Source organism: Equus asinus, chromosome 23 (genome assembly GCF_041296235.1).
Source record: "Equus asinus isolate D_3611 breed Donkey chromosome 23, EquAss-T2T_v2, whole genome shotgun sequence".
Classification (NCBI taxonomy): Eukaryota; Metazoa; Chordata; class Mammalia; order Perissodactyla; family Equidae; genus Equus; species Equus asinus.
In genome coordinates this window covers 62,630,876-62,655,362 of record NC_091812.1, presented here as the reverse complement: position 1 = coordinate 62,655,362, position 24,487 = coordinate 62,630,876, and the positions used below count along the sequence as shown (strand labels likewise).

Here is a 24,487-nt window from a genome sequence, read left to right as displayed (position 1 = left end):
TGCACATTATGAAAGAGACAGGCTTGCTTTCTGATCTCTAGACTCACTGCTATCATGCTTTTAGATAAATAATGAAGGAGTTCCGAGAAGGTTCTATACCAAACCAGTCACACTAAGTTATGATCATTATCAGGAGTTATTTGAAAAGATAGTTCTTTTTAAAGGAATGGGGGTGAACTTGTAAAAAAGTCATCATTAACAGCTGACTTGATCAACAATTTATTCTTCCAGTAACATAATAAAATTCCAACTTGCTCCACAGTAGCAAAATTAAGTTCAGAGGTGTTCTCGGTGTTCTAAGCCATCTCTTACTTTGTATTTTGTAATCATTGATGCCCCCCGCCCCCAGAGGAAAAATTCAAAGTAGCAAAGAAATTCAGTTGGTAAATCAATAAGATCAAGAAACTGGACAAAACGATAACAAAGCCAAAAATGATTTTATAATATGCAGAAAAAAAGACTCAAGAAACTACCTTTGCCCAACATACATCCAAACCTTCCCCCCTCAAAGCTAAGAATCACATGGATTTGATATTTAAAAAACAAAAGTAGGATGAATCAAAAAAATTTTGTGAAATACAGGTCTTACAAGTCTCTACCACAACAGATGCCATAGTTAAGAGACTGGAACCAACTATTTCATGGTGAAAAAGACCAGTTAGAAGTCTATTAATATGTAAAAGTTAAAGGAGTTAAATAAGAAAAATTTAAAGAATGACTGGCAGTCCCACTGCCTTCAGAAACTAATTTGCAAAACAGAGAAGAGTTTAATTTGAAAACAAACTATACTAAATGTTCGAGGACTATCATTTGATAAGAGAGAACAGTGGCAGAGAAAGGTCTGTGCCAACTTTTAACTGCAGCTGTAGAGAACACACTAAAAGCCTTGTTTTAAAACAAAAGCAGTAAAATAAAAAACAATGGTTTTAAACCTACCACCAGTGCTAACTGCTCATGACTATAAATTTGCCTTCATCCAGCAAAGGACCTTTGGGATAAAAGGCCATACAATAAGGAAAAAAGTAGAAGAAAATGAAATTGAACAAAATTCTCTTACAAGACTAAAACATAAAACCTGTCTAAGAATTTTCATACATTTTTTACATGTGACAAAGGTAAAAACACTCAAAGTTTAAGAAATCTAACACATACAACGAAATTGGAGATTAAACTATTCCTTTTAAATAGCAATGAAATTAAAAAGCTTCTAATTTAAATCACATATGCTACAGAGAATCTTCCTTCCATACTGCCTATTCCAAACTGAGGGTTCTCCACACTCCTTTCCAGTTATTTCAGCAAAAATATTACAATTTGCAAGCCATTATTTCCTTTCATTTACAGTTTTTATTTTGTTTTTAACAAACTACACTGGAGTAAGATTATTCTAACTAGTATCCATTTACCCTATCAATTGTCTCAGACATGATACTTTTTGGAAATTAAACTTTATTTCACCAAAGTTACCCAGTATATTATGCTAAAGAATGTTTTGCTAGAAAAGTTATCACAAAATTCCATTTTGTGCAACTAATTGTCCCAGTATCTATAAATGAAAATTTATACAAGAGAATGTTCCTAAACATGGACACGGCAATACTTTCTTCAATTTGTCACTAATAACTTGTATGTTTACTTAGCGACTTTAAATATCTGCATCTGAAAAGTATGATGACTACAAAAGATAAGTACACATGGGAAGAGTACCCTTCTTACACAATATTCTAACATGCTTTTACTAGGTATTCAGTGACTATCACAGGCGTGAATATTAAACACCCCCCTATCAATTCTTCACATTTTCCACAAAGTTGACCCAATTTCAAGCCTGAAACTGAGGCTTCTACCTTTAGAAGGGTAGAAAAACAGAAGTAATTGGGTAGTCCTAAAAATACACATCATAAGTACATGACTAAGATATTCATTTAAAACTTTTGCCAAGTTAGCCCCTCCCTTCAAAACAAACTAAGACTGACTCACTGCTCTACTTCACTTAATTCTGGAAATAAAAAAAAAAAAATTAAATGGATTCTTAAGCACTCGTTTCCTCTGTCTCTGCCTCCATCATTTAAAATATTCAATCTTCAACCTGCGATTCGTCCCTTCAAAAATGGTAAAATAAAAACAAAAACAAAATTCTCAGTGTCTCCAAGCTATCCACCTTGGAATAAATTTAAAAAAAAAACAGTCACTGGTTTCAGGAATGGTAATAACCACTGTTGTAAAATTATGGAAAACAATAGAAACAATGTCTATGGTTGCTAAGGAGCCGTCCTACTCAGTGAAACCCTCTCACCTCCGATGATACTTTTCCTCTGTGGGACCATCCCATTTGCTCGAGTTAAACACCTGAGCAAAAGGTTTCAATTTTTTCTCCCTAAAGTGGGAAACTACCAATCTCCCTATATACCATGTTCCACCCTCTGTAGCTATTTCTACACGTGGGGGGGGGGGGGGGGGGGAAGGCAGTCAAGTTGGTGGCAGGGTGAGGACAAAGGGCATTCTGAAACAGCACTGAAGTAAACAGAGAACAAGGACAGAAAGGGGGGTAAATTAAGTTCCCCCCAGTGGATCAGGGCAAGAAGACGGAGGGCTCCCCCCCACCCCCCAGCTTACCACCCCTAGGTTCCTCGTCCTCCTCACCACCCACTGGAATGCCAAGTTGGAACCACCACCACGCCAGAAGCCCATCAAACGCTCAAAATGTCAGGTCACTAGGCGGCCTCTGAAATGACAGGCCAGTACCCCTCCCCCACCCCCACCCCCCAAAAAAGAAAGACCCAATCCAGTAAGGGCAGGTCACTCTGCCCTCTGGGGCAGTTCCAGCCGGCGCAGGGATGGTCCTGATGGGGGGGCGGGAGGGAGCGGACACACAGACCACCTCTCCGCCCGCACCCCCTCAGCTGGGGAAACAAAACAAAGACGGCCCTCCTCCTCCGGGAGCGCTGCCCTCGCCGGAGAGGCTTTCCTCTTTCCCGGGGCCGGCTGGCCTCCCGCCCCCGCCCCCATGACAAAGAAAAGGCCCCGGGTGAGCCAGGGCCTTCCTGCCTCCACGGGCGGGGGGAGGGGGCTGCCGAGGCGAGGAGCCCCCCTCACCCGCGCTCCCTCTCGGCCCCGAAAACTGCCGAGCGCGGCGCGGAGCGGGGCCTCGGCGGGGAGGCCTGGGCCGGGGTTGGGGGGGGTACCTTGAAGTAGCCGCCTTCGTAGAGGGTGTTGGGGGGTCCGAAGATGGCCACCTCCCAGTTGTAGAGGTCGGACTCGTCCACCAGGGTGATCCGGAAGCCCTCCACCGGCTCCTCCTGCAGGGACTTCAGCTCGAGCATCAGGGCCTTCTGCGAGCTGGTCATCTGCTGCTGGGCCATCGCGGCGGCGGCGGCGGCGGCGGGCCGGGCCCCAGTCCTCGCGCACCGGCCGGGCCGGACCAGGCCCCTCCCCTCCGCTCCCTCGGCCGGGCCGCCCCGGGCCCCTGTCTTCACACGCCCGGCGGGCCGGACCAGGCCCAGACGGCCCGTGGGCCGGCCCGGGTCCTCCTCACCCTCGACGCGGGCCGGGCCGGGCCCCCCTCCTCACGCTCGGGCCCGGCGGGGGAGGGGCTGAGGGAGTTGGGGGAATCCGCTCCCGGTCCCGGGCCTCCCCCCCCCGAAGGGGGCCTCAACCTGGGGGGGGGGGAGAGGAGGTGGAGGCGGAGGACGGCGGCGGAGGGCCGGCGATGGTGAGGGGAGGGGGCTGGGCCGGCCCGGGGCGCCGCGCTCGCTCGCCCTCTCGTTCTCCTCGGAGGCCGCCGGGGCCGAAGGGCGCGCGGGGCCGAAGGGCGGGGGAGCGCGGCGCGCGGGGGTCTCGCGGCGGCGGCGGCTGCGCGGGGGGAGGGGCGACGGCGGAGGAGGAGAAGAGCGAGAGCGCCGCACGCCGCGGGAGCGACGGAGCCGAGAAGAAGGAGGAGGGAGGGAGAGAGGGAGGAGGGGCGCGCGCCGGCAGGGAGGGAGGGAGGGAGGGAGGGCGGCTCTCGGCGGCTGGCGGCCCGACGCGCGTGCGCGTGCGCGCGCCCCTCCCTCCCCCTTCCTCTCCCTCCTCCTCCTCCTCCCACCTCCCCGCCTCCTCTCCGCCGCCCGGCGCGGTGGCGGCGCTTTGTGACGCCAGCGCGTGTCCCCCACCCTTAAAGGGCCAAGCGACTCTGGGGGCCGGGGGTGGCCGCAGGGGATGCCCTTGGCCCTAACGTGAGGTTGTGCGGCTCGACGCCTTGGTTCCCAAAGCGCGCCCGGGAAGGGACCTCTGGTCCTAGAGTTGTCAGCGCCCTCCTCCCCCAAGTGTATCCACAGGCCTCCGCTCTGGTCCCGTGCAGGCCTCTCCTCGTGACACACAGTCGGCCTCCCTGCACTCAGTAGGTGCTTAACAAGGATGTGCTGAGAATGTGGGTGTTATTGGTGGGAACAAGCGTCCTGGCATCGCTTCCCTCAGGTTCGGCCCTGACGCCAGTGGGTCCTTGGAGGGCAGTGTGTCGCCCGCTTGGGAGGGTGGAGGGCAGTTTCCCATCTAAGAAATGGGGAAGGCAGATGGACCGGCCTCTACTTCCCTTCTTAACTGCAAAGAGGAAGTTGTGGGAAGTAGAGAAATAATAATACACACTGAGCCTGGGTTCCTGGCCCTTTTCTGTGTGATTGGGGCAAGTGCTCTGGCTATCCCTCAGTTTACCCATTTGTAAAATGAAGTCTGGTGGTTGAACTTTGACCCTCTAACAGATGCTCTCAGCTTTAAGGTCCAACCTGGAACTGAGGGACTTTTAAAATAAGCATGACTGAAGTGAGATGTGGAGACAGTCTTCAATCCCATGATTTAAAAGACCCCTTTCTCTCAGGAAGGCATGTCCTATGACAACTGCTTAAATGTTTCCTAGAAAAGCCAGGATACTGTGAGAGTTCCACACTTAGAATTTGGGGATCAGAAAGATCCTTGGTTCCAACCCTGGCTCCACTATTTAGATTACCTCTTCCTTTTTCATCAGCTTCTATGAAAAAGGGCTAATTATACCTAACCTAAGCAACTGTAAAGATTAAATGAGATCATCTATATACAATGTTTAGCTCCATGACTGGCACATGGTAAATGATCTATAAATAGAAACTTAAAGAAAAAAATTTTAAAGGCATGGCTGCATTCTGGATACCACCCCCTCCATTTTTTAATAGACTTTTTTTTTTACAACAGTTTTAGATTTATAGAAAAATTAAGAAGATAGTACAGAGAGTTCCCATATACCTGGCACCCAATTTCCCCTATTTAACATCTTACATTAGCATAGTATATTACAATTAATGAAACAGTATTGATATATTATTAACTACAGTCTTTACTGACATTTCCTTAGTTGTTACCTACTGTCCTTTTCCTGTTCCAAGATCCCATTCTGGAAGCCACACTATATTTAGTTTTCATGTTTTGTTAGGCTCCTCCTGTGATTTTCCTTGTTTTTGATGACCTCGACAGTTTTGGAGAGTATTAGTCAAGTATGTTGTAGGACGTCCCTCAGTTAGGATTTGATTCAACTGGGGTTATAAGTTTTTGAGGGGAAAATCACAGAAGTAAAATGACATTTTCATTATATTATATCAAGGGCACATAATATCAACATGACTTATCAGTGTTGATATTGACCTCAATCACCTGGCTAAAGTAGCGTGTCAGGTTTCTCCACTGTAAAGTTACTCTTTTTACCTCCTTTTTATACTGTACTCTTTAAAAGGAAGCCACTATGTACAATCCACACTGAAGGAGCCCCTTCATCTTTTAGTTATTTTTTCTCAGAGATGAGGTGCCAGTATTTTAAAGAATCATTCCCTAGCTTCCAGTTCTACTCTCTAGGTCTTGAGACCAAACTCCACTGGAATTAGAGCTCACTTCAGAGGAGGAGGAGTGTCTTAATCAATGCAGCTTCTCCTCCCAAAATGATGGTGTATGACCTGTTCTGACTTCGCCTCCTCCACCACTCAATTAGGGACAAGAAGATTGCTGACCTGGAAAGGTGGAACACCTTTAATAACAAGGGTATGAGCAGACAAATAGGCAAAGTTCATCTTCAAAGCATTTCACCCACATAAACTCATCACAGCCCCACCCTAACCCGGAAGATGGTAGATCCCCAGCCTAAGCCACTGGAACCTACATCTGGCACACAGACCAGAAGCTGCTCCCTGGGCTCAAATCAACTCGCAAACTCATACTACATAGCCACAATGGCCATGGCCCTAAGATGGGTAGCTAATAAATGTGTACCTGTCTGGAAGTTCTCACAGCCTAGCGAGTTAATGAATTGTATACTTAAGGCTCTCCTTTATCACGTCAGAGGAATTCGAATTCCACAGAGCTTGTCTCATGCCTTTTTATCCTAGCAGGTAAAACATTGTTTATTAGTAAGTTGCAAGTGTGTCTTATTCATCCTTGGATCCTCAGCAAACAGCACACTGTCTGACACAAAGTAGACACTAAGTAATTGTTCTCATGGGCTCACAGCCAAGGGCAGGAAGACAATCAGTAACAACAACAATAAAAACACAAATAGAACAGCATCCTCCACCCCCATGTCTAATAGCATCTCTCAGACACATAGTAGGTGCTCAAGATTATAAATTCCATAAGGACAAGTCCTGTTCATAACCATATACACGCTACCACCATGTTTGGCACATACTAGTAAACACTCAAAACATTTATCAAAAGAATGAATGGCAGAAACACCTTCCCATATTGTTTCATAATGACAGGTAGAGATTGACTTGACTGACTGGTGCCCTCTGGTGGTAAAGAAAACAGGACATTTACCCTCAGTCTCTAAGGCATCACCTGGTACTCTCTCCAAGGAGGGATCTTCTGAAGAATCAATTACTTTTCTTCCAAAGAGAAAAGATATGGAAATCTCGGTAGGATAAATGAGAGGGAGGGGTATTTACTTTAGAAAGGTTAATTCTGACCTTACAGAATGACTTTCAAAGGGCCAACATTTTTTTCCTTCTGCACATGTTAACATGTCTAAGTCTTGAATAGCGCTCTTAAGGAGCCATAATCTTACTTGAATAATAGCTAACATTTGTTGTGTATCAGTATGTGACAGGCTCTTTACATACAGTATCCTATTCTCACAAAAATCCATGACATGGTCATTACCAGAGTGTCTATTTTACTGAGTATAATAAGGCTTAGAGAGGTTAAGAAAGTTACCCAAGGTCACCCAGCGAGTAAATGACAAAACCCATAGTTGAACCTTGACCATCCTACTTTAGTGTGACTGCTCTTAACCACCATGCTATAATGTTCCTAGTCTAACTTGCCCACAGCAATCTGTACATATCATATCCCCCCAGTGTTATATTGTACTGCAATTACTTGTTTACACCTTTCTCCCAGCCTCTGAGGTGCTCTTAAGAAGGAGCCATTCATACATTCAACAAATGCTTATTGAGCACCTGCTATGTGACAGGTCTTGTGCTAAATGCCAAGGATGCAGTAGTGAATGAGACAAATCATTGGATCCTGCCCTCATGGAGCTTACATTCTAGTGGCTGAGACAGAAACAGACAAAAACAAGTAATTAGTAGACAAATAGTATCATCACAAGTTTTAGTGAGTACTAATGAAGGTGATTAAAGAGGGTTACAATTTTAAAGGGAGGCAGGGCAGGGGCAGAAGAAACTTCTGTGAGGTTACATTTAAATGAATAGAGGGACAAGCCTGTGAAATGTAATGCCAAGGGCATTATTCCAGCTTTCTGGTTTGTGATTATCCTGTCATATTTATCTCTTCATCCCTGACACTGAGCACAGGGCTTGACATCGTCAGCTAATGTGGAATGAATGGGCACCTAATCTCCCAGCCCTTTGGTCTTCCTCAGACTTCAATGGTGCTGCTTCCTCTTCTCAGTCACTTCAACTCAAATCATGCTTCAAAACTTAGCACAAGCCCCATCTCCTCCAGGAAACCTTCCTTAACAATAAAAACATTCTTCACCCATAAAGAAGAAGGAAATCCTGCCATTTGTGACAACATGGATGAACAATATGCTAAGAGAAATGTCAGAGAAAGACAAATACAAATACTGTATGATCTCACTTATATGTGGAAACTAAAAAAGCCAAACTCCGTAGAAACAGAGAGTAGAATGGTGGTTGCCAGTGGGTGGAGAGTGGGGAAAATGAATAGATGTTGGTTAAAGGGCACACCTTCCAGTTATACAAGGAATAAGTTCAGGGGATCTAAGGTACAGCATGGTGACTATAGTTAACAATGTTGTATTGTATACTTGAAAGTTGCTAAGAAAGTAGATCTTAAATATTCTCACCATAACAATAACAACAAAATGTAATTATGTGAGGTGAAGGATGTGTTAAATCTATTAACTAACCTTAACTGTGGTAATCATTTTGCAATATATACATGTAACAAATAATGACATTGTACACCTTAAACAACATTATATACCACTTATATCTCAATAAAGCTGGAGAAAAAGAACAATCAAAACGTTCTGAGCAAGGAGGGCAGGAAGTTCAAAGGCCCAGGACAAGAAAGCAAGACAGAGTGGAGAAACTCCAAGTAATTCAATATGGCTGGGGCATAAAATTTGACTGAGACAATGGAGGGAGACAAAGCTGGAAGGTTGACAGTGGTCACATTCATTCAGTAAACATTTATTGACTATTTACCGTATGCTAGGCATTGGGCATGTAGACCTGGTCCTTGTCTTAATAGATTCACAGTAAAGGGCAAAGAGAGAGACAATTGATAAACAATCAAAAATTGTAAAAAAAAAAAAAAAGTGCTAAAAAAGGAAATTTTAAATAGGGTGATGAGATAAGGGAAAACATATTTCAGATGAGGTGGTCAGTGACTGCCTAACAGTGAATGCTGAGAGCTGAAGGATGAAAAGAAGAAAAAGTCAAAGTCAAGAAAAAACATTCCAGACAGAGCAAACAGTTTGGCTCAAGTCTCTGAGATGGGAAAGAACTTGATGCAACTAAGGAATTGAAGGAAAGCTGATGTTGCTGGAGCTAAGCGACAAGGGGTGGAGTATCAAGAAAAATGATGGGAGCCAGCACTGATGGCCTAGTGGCTAAAATTTGGCGCTCACCACTTCAGTGGCCTGGGTTCCCTTTCCAGTTGCAGAACCACACCACCTATCTGTCAGTTGCCATGCTGTGGCAGTGGCTCACATGGAACTAGAACAACTTACAACTAGCATGAGCAACCATGTACTGGGGCTTTAGAGAAGAAAAGAAAAAGGAGGAAGATTGGCAACAGACATTAGCTCAGGGTGAATCTTTCCCTGCAAAAAAAAAAAAAAAAAAAAGGATGGGATAGTGAGTGAGGGACTGAGGGACTTTATTGATCATGGCCTTGTAGAAGTTTGTATTTCATTCTAAATATAATTGGGAGCACTGATGGGTATGAGTTTTTAAAAGGAGGGTGACATGATAGGATTTTAGTTTCAGAAAACTCATTCTGGCAACCATGTGGAGACCGATCGAAGAAGGACCACTCTCATGAAAGTTCCTTTAAAAACTATTGCATAAACTAATCTATACTAGTAGAAGTCAGGATAGTGGTTATTGTTAAGGGATAGTGACCAGAAGGGAGCATGAGGGGAGAAGCTAAAGGTGCAGGAAATGTTCTGCTTCTTTTCTGGGAGCTGATTACATGGGTATGTTTGGTTTATGAATATTCAAGCTGTACCCTTATGTGAATTTTTCTATATGTTTATTGTACTTCAATAAAAGATTTTAAAAGAAAAAGCTATTGAATGAAACTGTCTTATATTCTTCAAAAATGTTGTCATAAAAGACCAAAAAAGGGAGAGCTCAGGGAATGTTTCAGATTGAGAGAAAAGAAACATGAAGACAAAACTGATGCATGATCTTGCATCCGGAAATAAAACATTCCAACATAAAAGATATTATTGGGATATGTAATTGGCAAAACTTGAATATGGACGTTATATAATAGTATTGAATCAGGGTTACATTTCCTGAATTTTATAATTGGACTATGATTATGTAAGAGATAGTCCTTGTTCTTAGTAGATACGTGCCAAAGTATTTGGGATGTGTGCAACTGATTCTCAAATGTTTCTGCAAAATAATGATAACACATAAATACCTAAAGACAAAGCAAATTTGGCAAAACGTTAGCACTAAGTTATGATGGGTATATGGGTATTCATTATATTAGTATTGCAACACTTCAACAGATTTGGAAAATTTAATAATAAACTGGAGAGAAGCTATTATCTAGGCACAAGGGTAGACGACTGGGACTAAACTTGGCGGTAAAGACAGAGAAGAGTGAACAAATTCGAAATACATTTTGGAGGTAGAACTGACAAAACTGGTTAACTGATAAGATGTGTTGGATGGCGAAAGGGAGAGAAATCACTGGTGTAAACACAGTAGATGCCCCTTATCGGCTCAGGATAGTTCCAAGACTCTCAATAGATGCCTGAAACTGCATGTAATATAGACTCATATATATACATATAAACTACCGTTTTTCCTATACATAAGTACATACCTATGATAAGGTTTAATTTATAAATTAGGCACAGTAAGAGATTAACAACAATAATAGAACAATTATAAGAATATACTGTAACAAAAGTTACCCTAGATCTTAGCAACCTCAGCAAGTGATTTTTTCCCCCTTCCTTGTTAAGACAGTAACTTTCACCTTTTCACTCACAGGAAGCACTTTACCGCTTCTCTTTGGCATGTCTAAATTACCAACATCACTGCTCTTGCACTTTGGGGCCATTGTTAAGTAAAATAAGGGTTACTTGAACACAAGCACTGCCGTAACTTGACAGTCAAGCTGACAACCCAGAGGCTGGCAGCATATAGCGTGCCTGTGCTGGACAAAGGGGACAGCGAGGGACAGACCCCAACCGCCCAAGATTTTACCACGCTACTCAGGCGGCCAATTTAAAATTTATGAATTATTTAATTCTAGAACTTTTCCATTTAATATTTTCAAACCGAGGTTGACCAACGGTAACCAAAACCTCGGAAAGAAAAAACGGGCATCGGCGTGGTGAACTACTGTAAAACAACCCCCGTCCCAAAAAGCCCAAACTAGCTCCGCCTTTCCCCTTTCCTCCCAAGCGGAGGAAGTGAGGAAAAGGAAGCGACCGCCAAGCTACCGGCAGGCTTCCGGTCTGGCGTCGCAAAGAGGCCGTAAATCGAACCCTGTTTAGCCCCTCCCCTATAATTGGCGATTCTGGGGAGTGACGGAAATCAACGGCGAGCGACACAGGCTGCACTCACCCAATGGCTCAGGAGCTGGGCGGAGTCTTGCGACACGTGCTTCCGGGGGTCCGCCCGGAACCCCAGCAGATCTCGGCAGGGCCCCCTTGCAGATCTCGGCAGGGCCCCCTACAGATCTCGGCAGGGTCCTAGCAGATCTCGGCAGGGCCCCCAACAGACCTTGGCATGGTCCCCGCAGATCTCGGCAGGGCCCTCCCACAGATCTGCTGCGCCTCGTGGACGCTCTGCTGAGGGCCGCCGCGGTTCTGCCTAGGGCTTCGGCAGCGTCTCCGGCGCTTCTGCGGAGCATCTTCGCCCTTCTGCAGAGGGGCTTTGGCCCTTCTGCGGAGCATCTTCGGCGCTTCTGCGGAGGGGCTTCGGCCCTTCTGCCCAGGACTTAGGCAGTTCTGCCGACGTGGAAGAAGTGTGCCGAGCACACCGGCCTTAAACCCCAAAGTGCGGGAGCGAGACCTGGACCCGGACGGATGGGGCCGGCGCCTGCGGGAGCGCAGGTTCGCGGAGCTGCTGGGGAGCCGGAGGTGGGTGAGCCATTTGGAGGAAGGGATGCTCAACGTGCCAGCGAGGGCAGAACCTGACACTGACAGCTTGCTGGCGCGGAGCACGAGGGCGGTCCCCTCTGGAGGAGCCCCTTTGCCCCGCTGCTTCCAGCCTGGGGCACTGAGACAGACAGAGCTTGCTAGGGGAGATGGAACCTGGCATTATTTGGATAGGGGTAGTAAAGCCTGTTCAGCTTCTCCTTTCGCGAGCTCTGCACCTTGAAGTTGAAGGGACCCCTCGGAGCTTGGATATTTCCCTGATCAGTCCTTCTTCTTGACATTAGGGTGGGATCTTCTCTCTTGTGCTCAATTTTGTGCTCCCTGCTGTAACGAAGGGCACATGGTGGTGCTCCCGGAGCGCTCCAGTAAGGCTCTACGGGTACCGGGCCGTGGAGTGGGGCAGGGCCCAGGGCTGTAGGGGAGAAGGTTTGGGATCCCGCAGACAGGGGTTTGAAGCCTGCTCACAATCTAGGCGTACTAACTGGAACCTCGATTTCACCTGGTTTCCTTCAAACGTCCGTTTTCTGTTACGGTTATTGTGAGGATTGAATCACCTACTGAGTGTATCCTCCTCGGCCACTAGGTTCTAGCTCTTTCCATCGTTGAGCATCTAATATATACTGCTGCAGTCTGTAGTCGGGGCTTGCTAAGGGAAGTGGAACCTGGCAGGATTTGGATAGGGCAAGAGTGAAGATGCGATTTGTGAAGTCCCAGGACTAACCTAGCAGGAGGAGGCTCCCTGATGCATGGTACCTGGAAATACAAGGAGCTCGGGCATTGCTTATGGCAGGGCTGAGTTGGCTACTACCCCTACCATCTCCAAGCAGGGCTCGGTGCTTGTACTGCAGGTAGACAGGAAACCCTCAGCTCCAGAAGTTTTCAGTCTAGAGCTCAGTACTCTTCTTCTAAGTATGATTATCCTGAGTTTTACACAGTCTGACTCCCATTCAAAAGAGGGAGCAGGTGAAGTTTTTACCCACATCCTATCATGGTGGCACTTCAGGCAGTGGATGCTAGACACTGATGATCTCACACTGGCTTCTTTTCTTTTTTTTTTTTAAGATCTTATTTTTCCTTTTTCTCCCAAAGCCCCCCGGTACATAGTTGTGTATTTTTTTAGTTGTGGGTCCTTCTAGTTGTGGCATGTGGGATGCGGCCTCAACATGGCCTGACGAGCGGTGCCATGTCCACACCCAGGATTTGAACCAGCAAAATCCTGGGCCGCCGAAGTGGAGCATGCAAACTTAACCACTCGGCCATGGGGCCGGCCCCTCACACTGTTCTTTCTCTCACTGGCCACAGGTGATGGAGCCAGCTCTGGAAGGTACAGGCAAGAAGGGGAAGAAAGGATCCTCAAAGAAGCGTACAGTGGCTGGGTCTCCAGGGGAGGGCCTCCTACAGCCTGTAAAGCTCAGCCGGGCAGAACTGTACAAGGAGCCTACCAATGAGGAGCTGAACCGCCTTCGGGAGACCGAGAGTCTGTTCCACTCCAGCTTGCTTCGTTTACAGGTACCGTTGGGTGGCTGAGGGTTGAATTACAGGGGCAGGCCTGGGACTCTGAGGCTGAAAGATTCTCTGTCGCCCATTGTTATAGGTAGAGGAGCTGCTGAAGGAAGTGAGGCTGTCCGAGAAGAAAAAGGAGCGGATCGATGCTTTCTTACGGGAGGTCAACCAGCGGATCATGAGGATACCCTCAACCCCTGAGACAGAGGTAAGGCAGGTGATGTGGGGAACTGGAAAGCCCGGAAGTCCCCAGTCAGGGCCTCTGAAGCAGGGGCCTTGCTATTCTCTGGAGGGGTTGGGGTGCTAGGGAGCTCATTCTCACTGCCAAGAGGCTCAGCTAGGAGCGTCGTCACTTGTGTGTTCATTCAATCAGTAAACACTTATGTGCTTGTGATAGTTGTATCCTTAGGAGGTGTCAGTGAATAAAGTAGCCTATGTTCTAGTGTTGGGGTAATGGACAGTAGATAATAAGCATGACCAGGAAACCACATGGTGGTGTTAAAAGGTGGAAAGCACTATGGAAAAAGGAAAAAGTAGGCCTAGATAAGGGGATTGTGGGACTGTCAGATGATAGGAATGGTTTGCAGTTTTAAATAGGGTTGTTGAGGTAGGCCTCATTGAAGTGACATTTGTGTGAAGATTTGAAGGAAGTGAGTCAGCCATATAGATATCTAAGAAAGGAAGAGCATTCTAGTAAGGGGAAGCAGCCGACACAAGGGCTGAAAGGCAGGAGTAGGTCTGGTACGTTCCTTGGAATAAATAAGGAGACAACAGAAGGAGATGAGTTCAGAAAGGTCAGGGAGGAAGGTGGCATTTCATGCAGGGCCTTGTGTACCAAAACGAGGACTTTGGCTGTTGCTCTGTGTGAAGTGGGGAGCCACTGCAGGGTGTGTTTATAGAGTGGTGATGTGATCTAACTTCAATTTTTAAAAAGTTCACTCAGGCTGTTGTGTTGAAAGTAACATGGAGGGGGGCAAGGGTGAAATCAGGGAGACTAGTTAGGAATCTGTTGTGCAGTGATCCACTGAAAAATGGTAGTGGCTCAGACTAGAGTAGAGAAGTGGAGAAGCGGTTAGTGTCTGCATGCCTTTTGAAAGTGAGATGGGGGGCCAGCCCCATGGCCGAGTGGTTAAGTTCGTGCACTCTGCTTTGGTGGCCCAGGGTTTCACCAGTTCAGATCCTGGGCGCAGACATGGCACCACTCATCAGGCCATGCTGAGGTGGTGTCCCACATAGCACAACCAGAGGCACTCACAACTGAAATACATGACTATGTAACTATGTACTAGGGGGGCTTTGGGGGAAAAAAAAGTGAGATGCATGTTCTGAACAGAGATGGATCGAGGTGATTTAAATGTTTTTGGCTTGAGCAACTAACATGGAGTTGCCATGGGGACTGTGGGAAGACATGTTTATGGGAGGATCAGGAGTTTGGTTTCAAACATGTTGACATGTTGAATTTGAGATGTCTACTAGACATCAGGGGATGTGTTAGGAAGGCAATCAAATCAATATGTATCACTATCTGTGTCCCCACAGCTGACTGACCAGGCATGGCTCCCGGCTGGGGTGCAAGTCCCCCTCCACCAAGTGCCCTATGCCGTGAAGGGCTGTTTCCGCTTCCTGCCCCCAGCCCAGGTCACTGTTGTGGGCAGCTACCTGCTGGGCACCTGCATCCGGCCGGACGTGAATGTGGATGTGGCACTGACCATGCCCAGGGTGAGGTCCAGAATTTAGGGGATAGAGAGGCCTGCCACTTCACCACTTACAAATTCCTGGGTCCCTCTTTCTTTCCCACCTGCCACTTGTCAGGAGATTGAAATCTGAATTCTAAATTAAAAGAGTAGATCACTGTAGTCATCCTGAGGGCAGCTTAGATGTGCCTGTGGGTCAGTTGCTACCCCTTTGGAACCTTGCCTTCCTTATTTGAGAAGTGGGTATGGGGTTGCTAGCCCTGGCTCGGGCCCGCTGGCCAGCGGAGAATCCCTGGGGTTGCTAAGCTGTGACTCTCACCTTGGCCTCATTGTGGCCCCCAAGCTCTCCAACAATAAGCACTTAAGTGTCTGGTCATCTCTCTCTTCTGATCCCCTCTAGGAGATCCTACAGGACAAAGATGGGCTGAACCAGCGCTACTTCCGCAAGCGTGCCCTCTACCTTGCTCACTTGGCTCACCACCTGGCCCAAGACCCCCTCTTTGGCAGTGTTCACTTCTCCTACACCAATGGCTGCCATCTGAAACCCTCGCTGCTGCTACGGCCACATGGTGGGAGGCACACACAGGACCGAGGGCACAGTATGGGGTGACACATCTTGGGGGGGAGGCACACACAGGACTGAGGGCACAGTATGGGGTGACATATCTGGCGGGGGAGGCACAGGGCCCTCAAGTCCAAGGTGAGAGGCTTGGGCCTCTAGTTTGAGGGAGAAGATATAGGGACTTCAGGTTCCAAGGTGAGAGGGCATGGGCCCTCAAGCAGAAGGATGGTGGTGCAGGGACCCCTCTGGCCCCAGGGGGCTGGAGGGTCTCAGCACCCCTGTCTTCCCCCAGGGAAGGATGAGCGCCTGGTCACTGTACGCCTGCATCCATGCCCTCCGCCTGACTTCTTCCGCCCTTGCCGTCTGCTGCCATCCAAGAACAATGTGCGCTCTGCCTGGTACCGAGGGCAGAGTCCTCCAGGGAATGGTGAGCAGGCACTGGTGTCAAGGGGGAGCTTGATGGAAGGTTGTTGTGGGGACTTCTCCTCTCATGGCTTCCCCTTTCCTCCCACAGGTAGCCCAGAGCCCCCTACCCCCCACTATAACACATGGGTCCTGCAGGACACAGCCCTTGAGTCCCACATGCAGCTGCTGTCAACCGTGCTGGGCTCAGCCTTGGGGCTGAAGGATGGTGTGGCACTTCTGAAGATCTGGCTGCGGCAGCGGGAACTGGACAAGGTGACTTGGGAGTGGCCCAGCTTCCCTGCCTCACAGAGTGGTGGGCTGGCTCTGAGCTTGGGCCTCTCTCTCCATCTCTCTTTCAGGGCCTGGGAGGGTTCAGTGGGTTCCTTGTCTCCATGCTGGTTGCCTTCCTTGTGTCCACACGCAAGATCCACACCACCATGAGCGGCTACCAGGTCCTGAGAAGCGTCTTGCAGTTTCTGGGTGAGGTGGCTAGACTCAAAAAGGCCAAGGGTTCCACTCATCCTGGGAATCCTCTCATCTCATCAAGGGTCATTTGAATTCTTGCTGTCAGACAGATGAGCAAACTGAATCCTGGAGGCAGGCAGTTGCAGCCACCTGGCCAGAGGGAGGGTGTCATTAGGGCTGAGTCCCCATGGAGGGGATACCCGCTGACATACTCACCTTCTCTGGTTCACTTCAGCCACCACAGATCTGACGGTCAACGGGATCAGTTTATGTCTCAGCTCAGATCCCTCCTTGGTGAGTGGGGTATGGCCGAGTCTGGGCACGGAGGCCTGAAGGTAAAGCCCCCACCCTGACTGCTTCTCTCTCCCCTCCAAGCCGGCCCTGGCTGACTTCCACCAGGCCTTCCCTGTCGTCTTCCTGGACTCCTCAGGCCGTCTCAACCTGTGTGCGGATGTCACTGCCTCCACTTACCACCAGGTACCAGTGGTCCCTCACTCCTGGGTTCCCCAAATGGCCCAGCCTAGACTCTGTCCCTTCTGTCAGCACCAGAACCCCAGAAAGTCCTCTCCAAAGAGCTTAGGTCAGGCATGTCTGTTGTTCTGAGCCCTCAGATCAATGAGGGGAGGCTGCAGTGGTGGTAGGCCCCCATCTGAGTTCCCGCCTTACGCTCTGGCCCAGGTGCAGCACGAGGCACGGCTGTCTATGGTGTTGCTAGATAGCAAAGCTGACGATGGATTCCAGCTGCTGTTGATGACTCCCAAACCGATGATTCGAGCTTTTGACCATGTCCTACAGTAAGTTCACGGGTGACAGGGTATGCCAGTGGGTTCTGTCTCCATGGGGCTAAGGTGATGGGACAGAGGTCCTCAGGCAGGTGCTCAGATCTTCCTGGTTGGGGGAGGGTGATACTTGGGGCCAGCAGTACCTGATTCCCCCTTTGACTCTCTATGCCCTCCCAGTCTCCATCCACTGAGTCGCCTGCAGGCTGCATGTCACCGGCTGAAGCTGTGGCCAGAACTGCAGGATCATGGTGGGGACTATGTCTCAGCTGCTTTGGGCCCACTAACCACCCTCCTGGAGCAGGGCCTGGGGTCTCGGCTGCACCTGCTGGCCCACTCTCGGCCACCAGTCTCAGAGGTGAGGTGGTATGGGGCGGGAAGTTGGTGGTTCTGACGGGCTTGGGTCCAGGGCCCCAGGAGATAGGAAAGACACACCATCCTTCTAGCTAGAAAGTAGGGTTCCAGAATAAGCTGGGGAATTCTTGAGTTGAGCTCAGCATTTTCTACACCCTACAGTGGGACATCAGCCAGGATCCGCCGAAGCACAGAGACTCTGGGACTCTGACCCTGGGATTGCTCCTCCGGCCTGAGGGGCTGACCAGTGTCCTCGAGCTGGGTCCAGAGGCCGACCAGCCCGAGGTGAGGAGCCCTGGGATCTGGGCATGATTGGGCCCTGTGTTGGGAAGCCCAGCATGTGCTTTGGGAGGAGTGGGGTGGATTGTCCTCATGCCACTTGGATTAAGGCCTGTTGGGGAGATTTCCGACAGAGCCCGTTTTTGTTGATCTCTCACCCCTTTCCTCCTCAGGCTGCTGACTTCCGCCAGTTCTGGGGATCTCGCTCAGAGCTTCGGCGTTTCCAGGATGGAGCCATTCGGGAAGCTGTGGTCTGGGAGGCAGCCTCTATGGCCCAGAAGCGCCTCATTCCCCACCAGGTGGTCACCCACCTCTTGGCACTGTGAGTTTAGTATCTGAATGCCAGGAGGCAACCATGGCTGGGAAGCCTTTTAGGAGGGTCTGGCCTGAGCTTTTGAGGTGAGCAGCTCACGGCCAGCAGGTCACTTCATAGCCCCCAAGGCCCACACTGTCTGTATCCCTTTTCCAGCCATGCTGACATCCAAGATACCTGTGTCCACTATATGGGGGGCCTCTTGGACGTGCTGATGCAAGGCCTGAAAGAGGTAAGGGCGCTGGTTCAGGGCTGGGGTCAAGCCTGGGATTGTAGAGTACCCTGTGTGGCCCGACTGGGTGAGGGCATGGAGAGCCGTCCATCTCAGCCAGGTTGTGCTTCCTGGAGTGTCCAGCAGAGGGGGCGCGCTCTCTGCAGCAGCCGAGCCAGGGCAGAATCCCCAGTGGTGATGGAGTTCTGTGGGGTCCTGGCCTGCTGACTGTCTTCTCCCTCTCAGACCTCCAGCACAGGTGAGGAGGCCCTCGCAGCTGCGGTGCGTTGCTATGATGACCTCAGCCGCCTGCTTTGGGGGCTGGAAGGTCTCCCGCTGACTGTGTCTGCTGTGCAGGGAGCTCACCCAGTGCTGCGCTACACTGAGGTGAGGTGTGAGGGGCAGGGAGCCCTCTCTGCTTGGTGACCCCCACCTCTATTCCACTCACTCAGTATTCTCCCTCCCACCTCCTGACTGTGGACACTCCCTCCCAGCCCCAGACCCCTTCCTCAGCCCCCCTTTCTCCATAGGTGTTCCCACCAGCCCCAATCCAGCCAGCCTACTCCTTCTTTGAGCACCTGCGAGAGCAGGCCTCACTCTTGCCCCGGCCAGACAAGCCCTGTCCAGCCTACGTGGAACCCATGACTGGTGAGGGGGCTCTTGGGAGGGGGTAAGAGGAACTCTTCCCACCCCAGGCCACAGCCTGAGACCTCTCACTCTTCTCTCCAGTGATTTGTCACCTAGAGGGCAGTGGTCAGTGGCCACAGGATGCTGAGGCCATACGGCGGGTCCGAGCTGCCTTCCAGCTGCGTCTGGCAGAGCTGCTGACACAACAGCATGGGCTGCGGTGCCGTGCCACAGCCACGCACACTGATGTCCTCAAGGTTAGGCTGGTGCAAGGCAAGGATACCCCCAGGGAGGGAGGGGACGGGGGTGTCAGGGTACCCCAGGCCAACATGTACCTCCCCATCCCGTACCCTCTTCCAACAGGATGGGTTTGTGTTCCGGATTTGTGTGGCCTATCAGCGGGAGCCCCAGATCCTGAAGGAGATGCGGAGCCCCGAGGGGATGATCTCACTGAGGGACACACCCGCCTCCCTCTGCCTTGAGAGGGCCACAAGACAGTTGCCCCTGCTCACCAGTGCCTTGCATGGGTATGGTCACCTGCGTAGGCTCTTCTATCCACAGACCCTTTCCTGCCCCATTCTGCTCTCCTGGCCACCTGTCTCTCTGGGAGGCCAGAGATGGTGTAATAGCTAGAGAGAGGACTTCTGGAGTCAGGCAAGTTCTAGAATCCTGGCCCTGCCACTTCATGGCTGTGTCCCTTTGGGCAGGATTCCCCCCTGGATCTTGTTTTTCTCTACTGTAAAATGGAAATAATGCTGGGACCAACCTCTTGAGGCATTAGTTAGGAGAATGTAACACATTAGCACGGGGGCCAGTGTTGGGTAGAGGTTGAATACACAGTGGCTGTAGGGCTGAACCTGTTCTTGGGCCCTGAGTGTGTGGGTCTCATTGTCACTGCCTTCTTCCTGCTGCAGACTCCAACAGCAGCACCCAGCCTTCTCGGGTGTGGCTCGGCTGGCCAAGCGGTGGGTGCGCGCCCAGCTTCTAGGTGAGGGGTTCACCGATGAGAGCCTGGACCTGGTGGCTGCTGCCCTTTTCCTGCACCCTGAGCCCTTCACCCCTCCCAGGTGATTCCCTCCACCTTTTCCCTAGCCAAGAAGTTCCCCTGGGGCCAGCTTTTATCCCTCATGCTGGGAGAGGGTGGCTAAAGCAAGTGACAGAAGGGGTCCTAAGACACCCCCACTATCCATGCCGAGGGGTCTAGGCTTCCGAGACTGTGGGGGTAGCCTAGGGGGTGTGACTGGGCTCCAGACTGTTTGCTCACTCGTTCCCCTCAGCTCTCCCGAGGTGGGCTTCCTTCGGTTCCTTTTCCTGGTATCCACCTTTGATTGGAAGAACAACCCCCTTATTGTCAACCTCAACAATGAGCTCACTGGTAAGTGGGAGGACTGGGGTCAGACAGCTGGAAGAACTACCCTTCTGGATTGCAGAGTGGGGCTGGCAAGGGTTTCCCTGTCAATTGGTGAGGTTTTCTTTCTTCTGCTCCATCCGAGATATCTTTCCCTGACTCTGACTGCCTTGGGGTGGGGAATTATTAGGAGGAAAAGGCCAAGATCAAGTCTTCAGGGAGCTCTGAGGCCATAGAGATATGGTTTGCCCACGTGATGATCAGAAACACAATGGGCTGGGGAGGGTCAGCAGGCCACTGGGGGCCTGGGAAGGGAAGAGGCAAGTGGAAGGGGAACTCTCAACACCGGGTGGGAAGTCTTGTGGTGGGGAACAGGAAAGGGGCCAGATTAGGATAGATGCCCAGAGCTCTTGGGGCTGGGAGTAATGATTTCTGTTGTAATATGAGGAGCTCCTGGTCCCAGCAGTGATGAGGGTGTCAGCTTTCTAATTCCCCAGGTGTGTGGGAGCACAGGGAGGGAGGGGGCCAGGGGCAGGCCTCAGCTTGTGCTGGCCCGGAAACTGGACTAGAGTGCCAGGCAGTGGAAAATTCTGCCTCTGGGCTGAGGCTGGGAGTTTAACGCCCCACCCGATTGAGGTAAATGCGGTGTCCTTTTCATCACTTTTGCCGCTTGGGGGAGGGGCATTGGAAAATCCCTGTGATGGGCAGCTGCTGGGTGTACAGTAGGAGGACCTGGACAGTAGAGGGTATCCTGGGGAGAGGGCCAGCTGACCCAAGACCCCTTTTGTCCACAGTGGAGGAGCAGGTGGAGATCCGCAGTGGCTTCCTGGCAACTCGATTACAACTCCCTGTCATGGTCATCTATACCCCCCAGGATCGCAAAAGCTCTGTATGGACGCAGGATGGACCCTCGCCCCAGGTTCAGTCCCATCCCTGCCCCTAAATGTGTGGTTTTCTCCCCCAAGGGAAAAACAGGCCAGCCTGACCTAAGAGAGACCTGTGGTCGGGTCTGACCTGATGTGTGTGTGTATCCCCCAGATCCTACAGCGGCTCGTGGTCCTGGCAGCCGAGGCCTTGCCTGTCCTAGAGAAACAGCTAATGGATCCCCGGGGGCCTGGGGACATCAGGGTAAGCCCCTGACCAAGGCTGACTCCAGGGGCCCTGGGGATTCTACCTTTAAACCATGGAATCCCAGAGCTCTAGGGACCCTCACGAGGTGCCTAGACCCCTTATTTGGTGAGACTGAATCCCGAGAAGGCATTGAAGCTGCCCACAGTGCCTGGCAGTGGTGGAGCCTGGAGGAGAACCAGGGTCCCAGCTCCATCCAGGCCTCGTGCTTCTAGGCTGTACTCCTCCTGCTAGACCCAAGCTAGCGTCACCTGGGTCTTAATGTTCCTGCCTTCATATGAGCATTCGGGTCCAAATTGAGGGGGTCAGACAAAGGGGAAGGAGGGAGCCATGATGGGCGGGTCAAGCGGTTTGTAATCCAGCTCCCAACTCGGCACTGCTGACCCCTCCCTACGCTTCCTTAGACAGTGTTCCGGCCACCCTTGGACATATATGATGTGCTGATCCGCCTGTCTCCCCGCCACATCCCCCGGCACCGCCAGGCTGTGGACTCGCCAGCTGCCTCCTTCTGCCGTGGCCTGCTCAGTGAGCCAGGGTCCTTATCCCTGATGCCCGTGCTGGGCTACGATCCTCCTCAGCTCTATCTGGCACAGCTCAGGGTAGGTCCTAAAGGGCCGACTGACCCTGAGGAGGGGACTTCCAGGTGGAGCTTGAGCCATGGAGGTGGCTCTTAGGTGCCCACCTGTAACCTTGTCTCTGTCTTACCCTTTCCTAGGAGGCCTTTGGGCACCTGGCCCTTTTCTTCTATGACCAGCATGGCGGAAAGGTGATCGGTGTCCTCTGGAAGCCTGCCAGCTTCCAGCCTCAGCCTTTCAAGGTGTGCTGGCTGGTGACAGCCCTCTGTTCCTGAGTGTGAACATGTGGTTCCATGTGGGCATGCATATCTGTGTGTGGCCTGCTCCATGAGTGACCCTGTGTCAGCTGGGAAGCATGTGTGTCTTGGTGTTTCTGGGTGTGCCTTTGTGACACCTCAATCCACATTTCTCTGATTCCCCCAGGCCTCCAACACAAAGGGTCGCATGGTGGTGTCTCAAGGTGAGGAGCTGGTGCTGGTGCCCAATGTAGAAGCCATCCTGGAGGACTTTGCCATCCTGGGTGAAGGCCTGGTGCAGGCTGTGGAGGCCCGAAGTGAGCGGTGGACTGTGTGATCTCTAGCCACAGGAGCAAGCTGTAGATGGACGGCAGGACTTCAGACCTCTGGAGCAAGATGTCAACGGCGTGACCTCCACCCTCGTTGCATATGGACCCCCATGGAGGGCCTCCTGGCCTGAACACATTGAATCATCCCCAGCAAAAGCCCTGCCCCAGCTTTCCTTCTGATGCCCCAGCATTGGGGCAGGGGCCATGGTGTCCTACGGAGTCCCCTGGGCTTGACCGTCTGAACTCCCTGAAGAGTAGTGGGAGCCAGCTCAGAGAGGGAGCTGAATGGACCCCAGATGAACTCCATCCAACTGTCAGCCTTGGCCTGGACCTTTTTTTTTCCCTTCCTAGGCTGCTCCCAGAAGCCTGGAGAGGAGGGCATGTGCCCAGGGCTGAGGCTCTGTCCCCTTCCCATTACCAGGGTGTGTGCCTGGACCTCAGTGTGCCTTCAGTGCAGCATCAGGCCTTTAAATGGGGTCCAGAGAAGGTGTGGCTCTTCCTGAGGGTCACAGAGTACCACCATTGAGCAGTGGAGAGGGGGCTGTGTGTGATGAATAGACCACATTGAAGGGGGACACAATGCCTTCCTGTGTTGGTTCTGCTGCTTCCCTGGGTGGTAACATGGAAAAGCACAGAGGACAGGAAGGGGCTGCGTGGAGGAAGGCATGAGGGGACTGGTGGTCCCTAGTCCAGGAGAGATGCAGAAATCGCTGAGTGCTGCCCTGGCCTCTCATTGTCTGAGCCCCTCCAACTCTGTGTGTCTGCCTGTTCATGTCACAAACTGCCCCACTGTGCTCCTGCAGCAGGGGTCAGAGGTGAGCCAGACACAAGTCCTGCTCTCCCGGAGATCCCAGTGCCCTGGGAGAGGGAGATGCTGCTTCCTTTCAGCCTGGTCCACACCCTCCTTCCAGCAGCCTCTCCCTTCGTCTTCCCTAATCCTGGCTGTTTTTCCAGACTCAGCTCAAATAGTGCCTCCTCCTTAAACCCTTCTCTCGACCCCAGCCTGAGGCGCTCTTTCCCTCCGCTGAAACATTAGAGCAATTACTGTCTGGTTGGATCCTTCGCGGTCATGTCCAGCGTCATGAACTCTTCTGTTGCCTTAAACTCTGATTTAAAATTAAATCACTTCATTTCCCCATGTTCTTGCCTTGTCTGCCTTTTTCACATGGTTTTGACCGTGTCTCCTATATGGAAGCTCCAGGGGCAGGGAACATGTTTGAACACTGGCTTCCTGGCACCTGGTATGGTGCTCTGCTCCAGCAGGAGACAGGTGTGTGCAGACAGGGCCCCCAGCCCAGGCAGATGGAGGCCAGGGAAGGCCACCGGAAGACTTCAAGGGGAAGGGACTCATCATTTGTGATCTCTCCCTAGAGTAGGTGGGTGGTGATGGTGAAAGATAAAGTAATGAAAAGTTGCTAATATTGAGTGACTTACAGTGCTGGGCACTGTCATTTTACATGTCTTCTGTATGGGAATTTGATCACAGTCATACTGGCCCTCCAGTATGTATTTTTAATTATCCTCACTTTCTGAGTGAGGGAAGGGGGTCCACGGCAGGCAGGGGCCCATTTGTGGAGGGGCTTTGATGCCTGGTTATCAGGCATCATCCTCTGAAGGATGAGCCACACGTGGGAACTCTGGTCTCCAATTTTGTCCCAATTCTGTTAGTCTTTGTAAACCTTTGCCAGTCCCTACTTGTCATGGGACAGCTTGGCCAGTGGTTGAACTTAGCACAGAGGATGCATTGATCGACTGTGCAAGCTAGGGTCTACAGCTCTATCCCCCTGCTCTTCATTCATGAATCCCAGATGCCAGCTGGCCAGGCTTTATTTTCCGTGAAAGA

General features: G+C 50.6%; 2 protein-coding genes across 3 annotated transcripts in view; one reads left to right on the top strand and one right to left on the bottom strand.

Moving 5' to 3' along the window:
• Positions 1 to 3,783, bottom strand: part of UBE2R2 (ubiquitin conjugating enzyme E2 R2) — a 113,909-nt gene extending 110,126 nt beyond the window's left edge. Inside the window, exon 1 of one of the 2 annotated variants that reach the window (XM_044756821.2) lies at positions 3,186 to 3,783. In XM_044756821.2, coding sequence (XP_044612756.1) covers positions 3,186 to 3,362 — 177 coding nt within the window. In that variant the 5' untranslated portion in view covers positions 3,363 to 3,783. Of the gene's footprint in view, positions 1 to 2,616; positions 2,963 to 3,185 lie in introns of those variants that run through there. The other variant, XM_044756822.2, reaches the window with a different exon arrangement.
• A 7,548-nt stretch (positions 3,784 to 11,331) lies between these two features.
• NOL6 (nucleolar protein 6) lies at positions 11,332 to 23,785 on the top strand. Its single transcript, XM_014857487.3, has 26 exons — positions 11,332 to 11,818; positions 13,139 to 13,345; positions 13,431 to 13,547; positions 14,879 to 15,058; positions 15,434 to 15,602; positions 15,888 to 16,022; positions 16,110 to 16,273; positions 16,360 to 16,480; positions 16,701 to 16,759; positions 16,841 to 16,942; positions 17,144 to 17,259; positions 17,425 to 17,602; positions 17,761 to 17,883; positions 18,051 to 18,199; positions 18,347 to 18,422; positions 18,648 to 18,788; positions 18,932 to 19,049; positions 19,131 to 19,285; positions 19,392 to 19,555; positions 19,943 to 20,095; positions 20,306 to 20,403; positions 21,171 to 21,295; positions 21,415 to 21,504; positions 21,909 to 22,103; positions 22,220 to 22,321; positions 22,503 to 23,785. Exons 1-26 carry the CDS (start codon positions 11,765 to 11,767, stop codon positions 22,650 to 22,652), a joined length of 3,441 nt encoding a protein of 1,146 aa, XP_014712973.2. The 5' UTR covers positions 11,332 to 11,764; the 3' UTR covers positions 22,653 to 23,785.
• The last annotated feature ends 702 nt before the right edge of the window (positions 23,786 to 24,487 follow it).

Bases quoted from the DNA above. Each gene is read 5' to 3' on its own strand.
- NOL6 (XM_014857487.3), top strand. From the start codon at position 11,765: ATGGGGCCGGCGCCTGCGGGAGCGCAGGTTCGCGGAGCTGCTGGGGAG. The intron at 13,548-14,878 runs GTAAGGCAGGTG...GTGTCCCCACAG, and splicing joins CCTCAACCCCTGAGACAGAG to CTGACTGACCAGGCATGGCT. The intron at 17,884-18,050 runs GTGAGGAGCCCT...TTTCCTCCTCAG, and splicing joins CAGAGGCCGACCAGCCCGAG to GCTGCTGACTTCCGCCAGTT.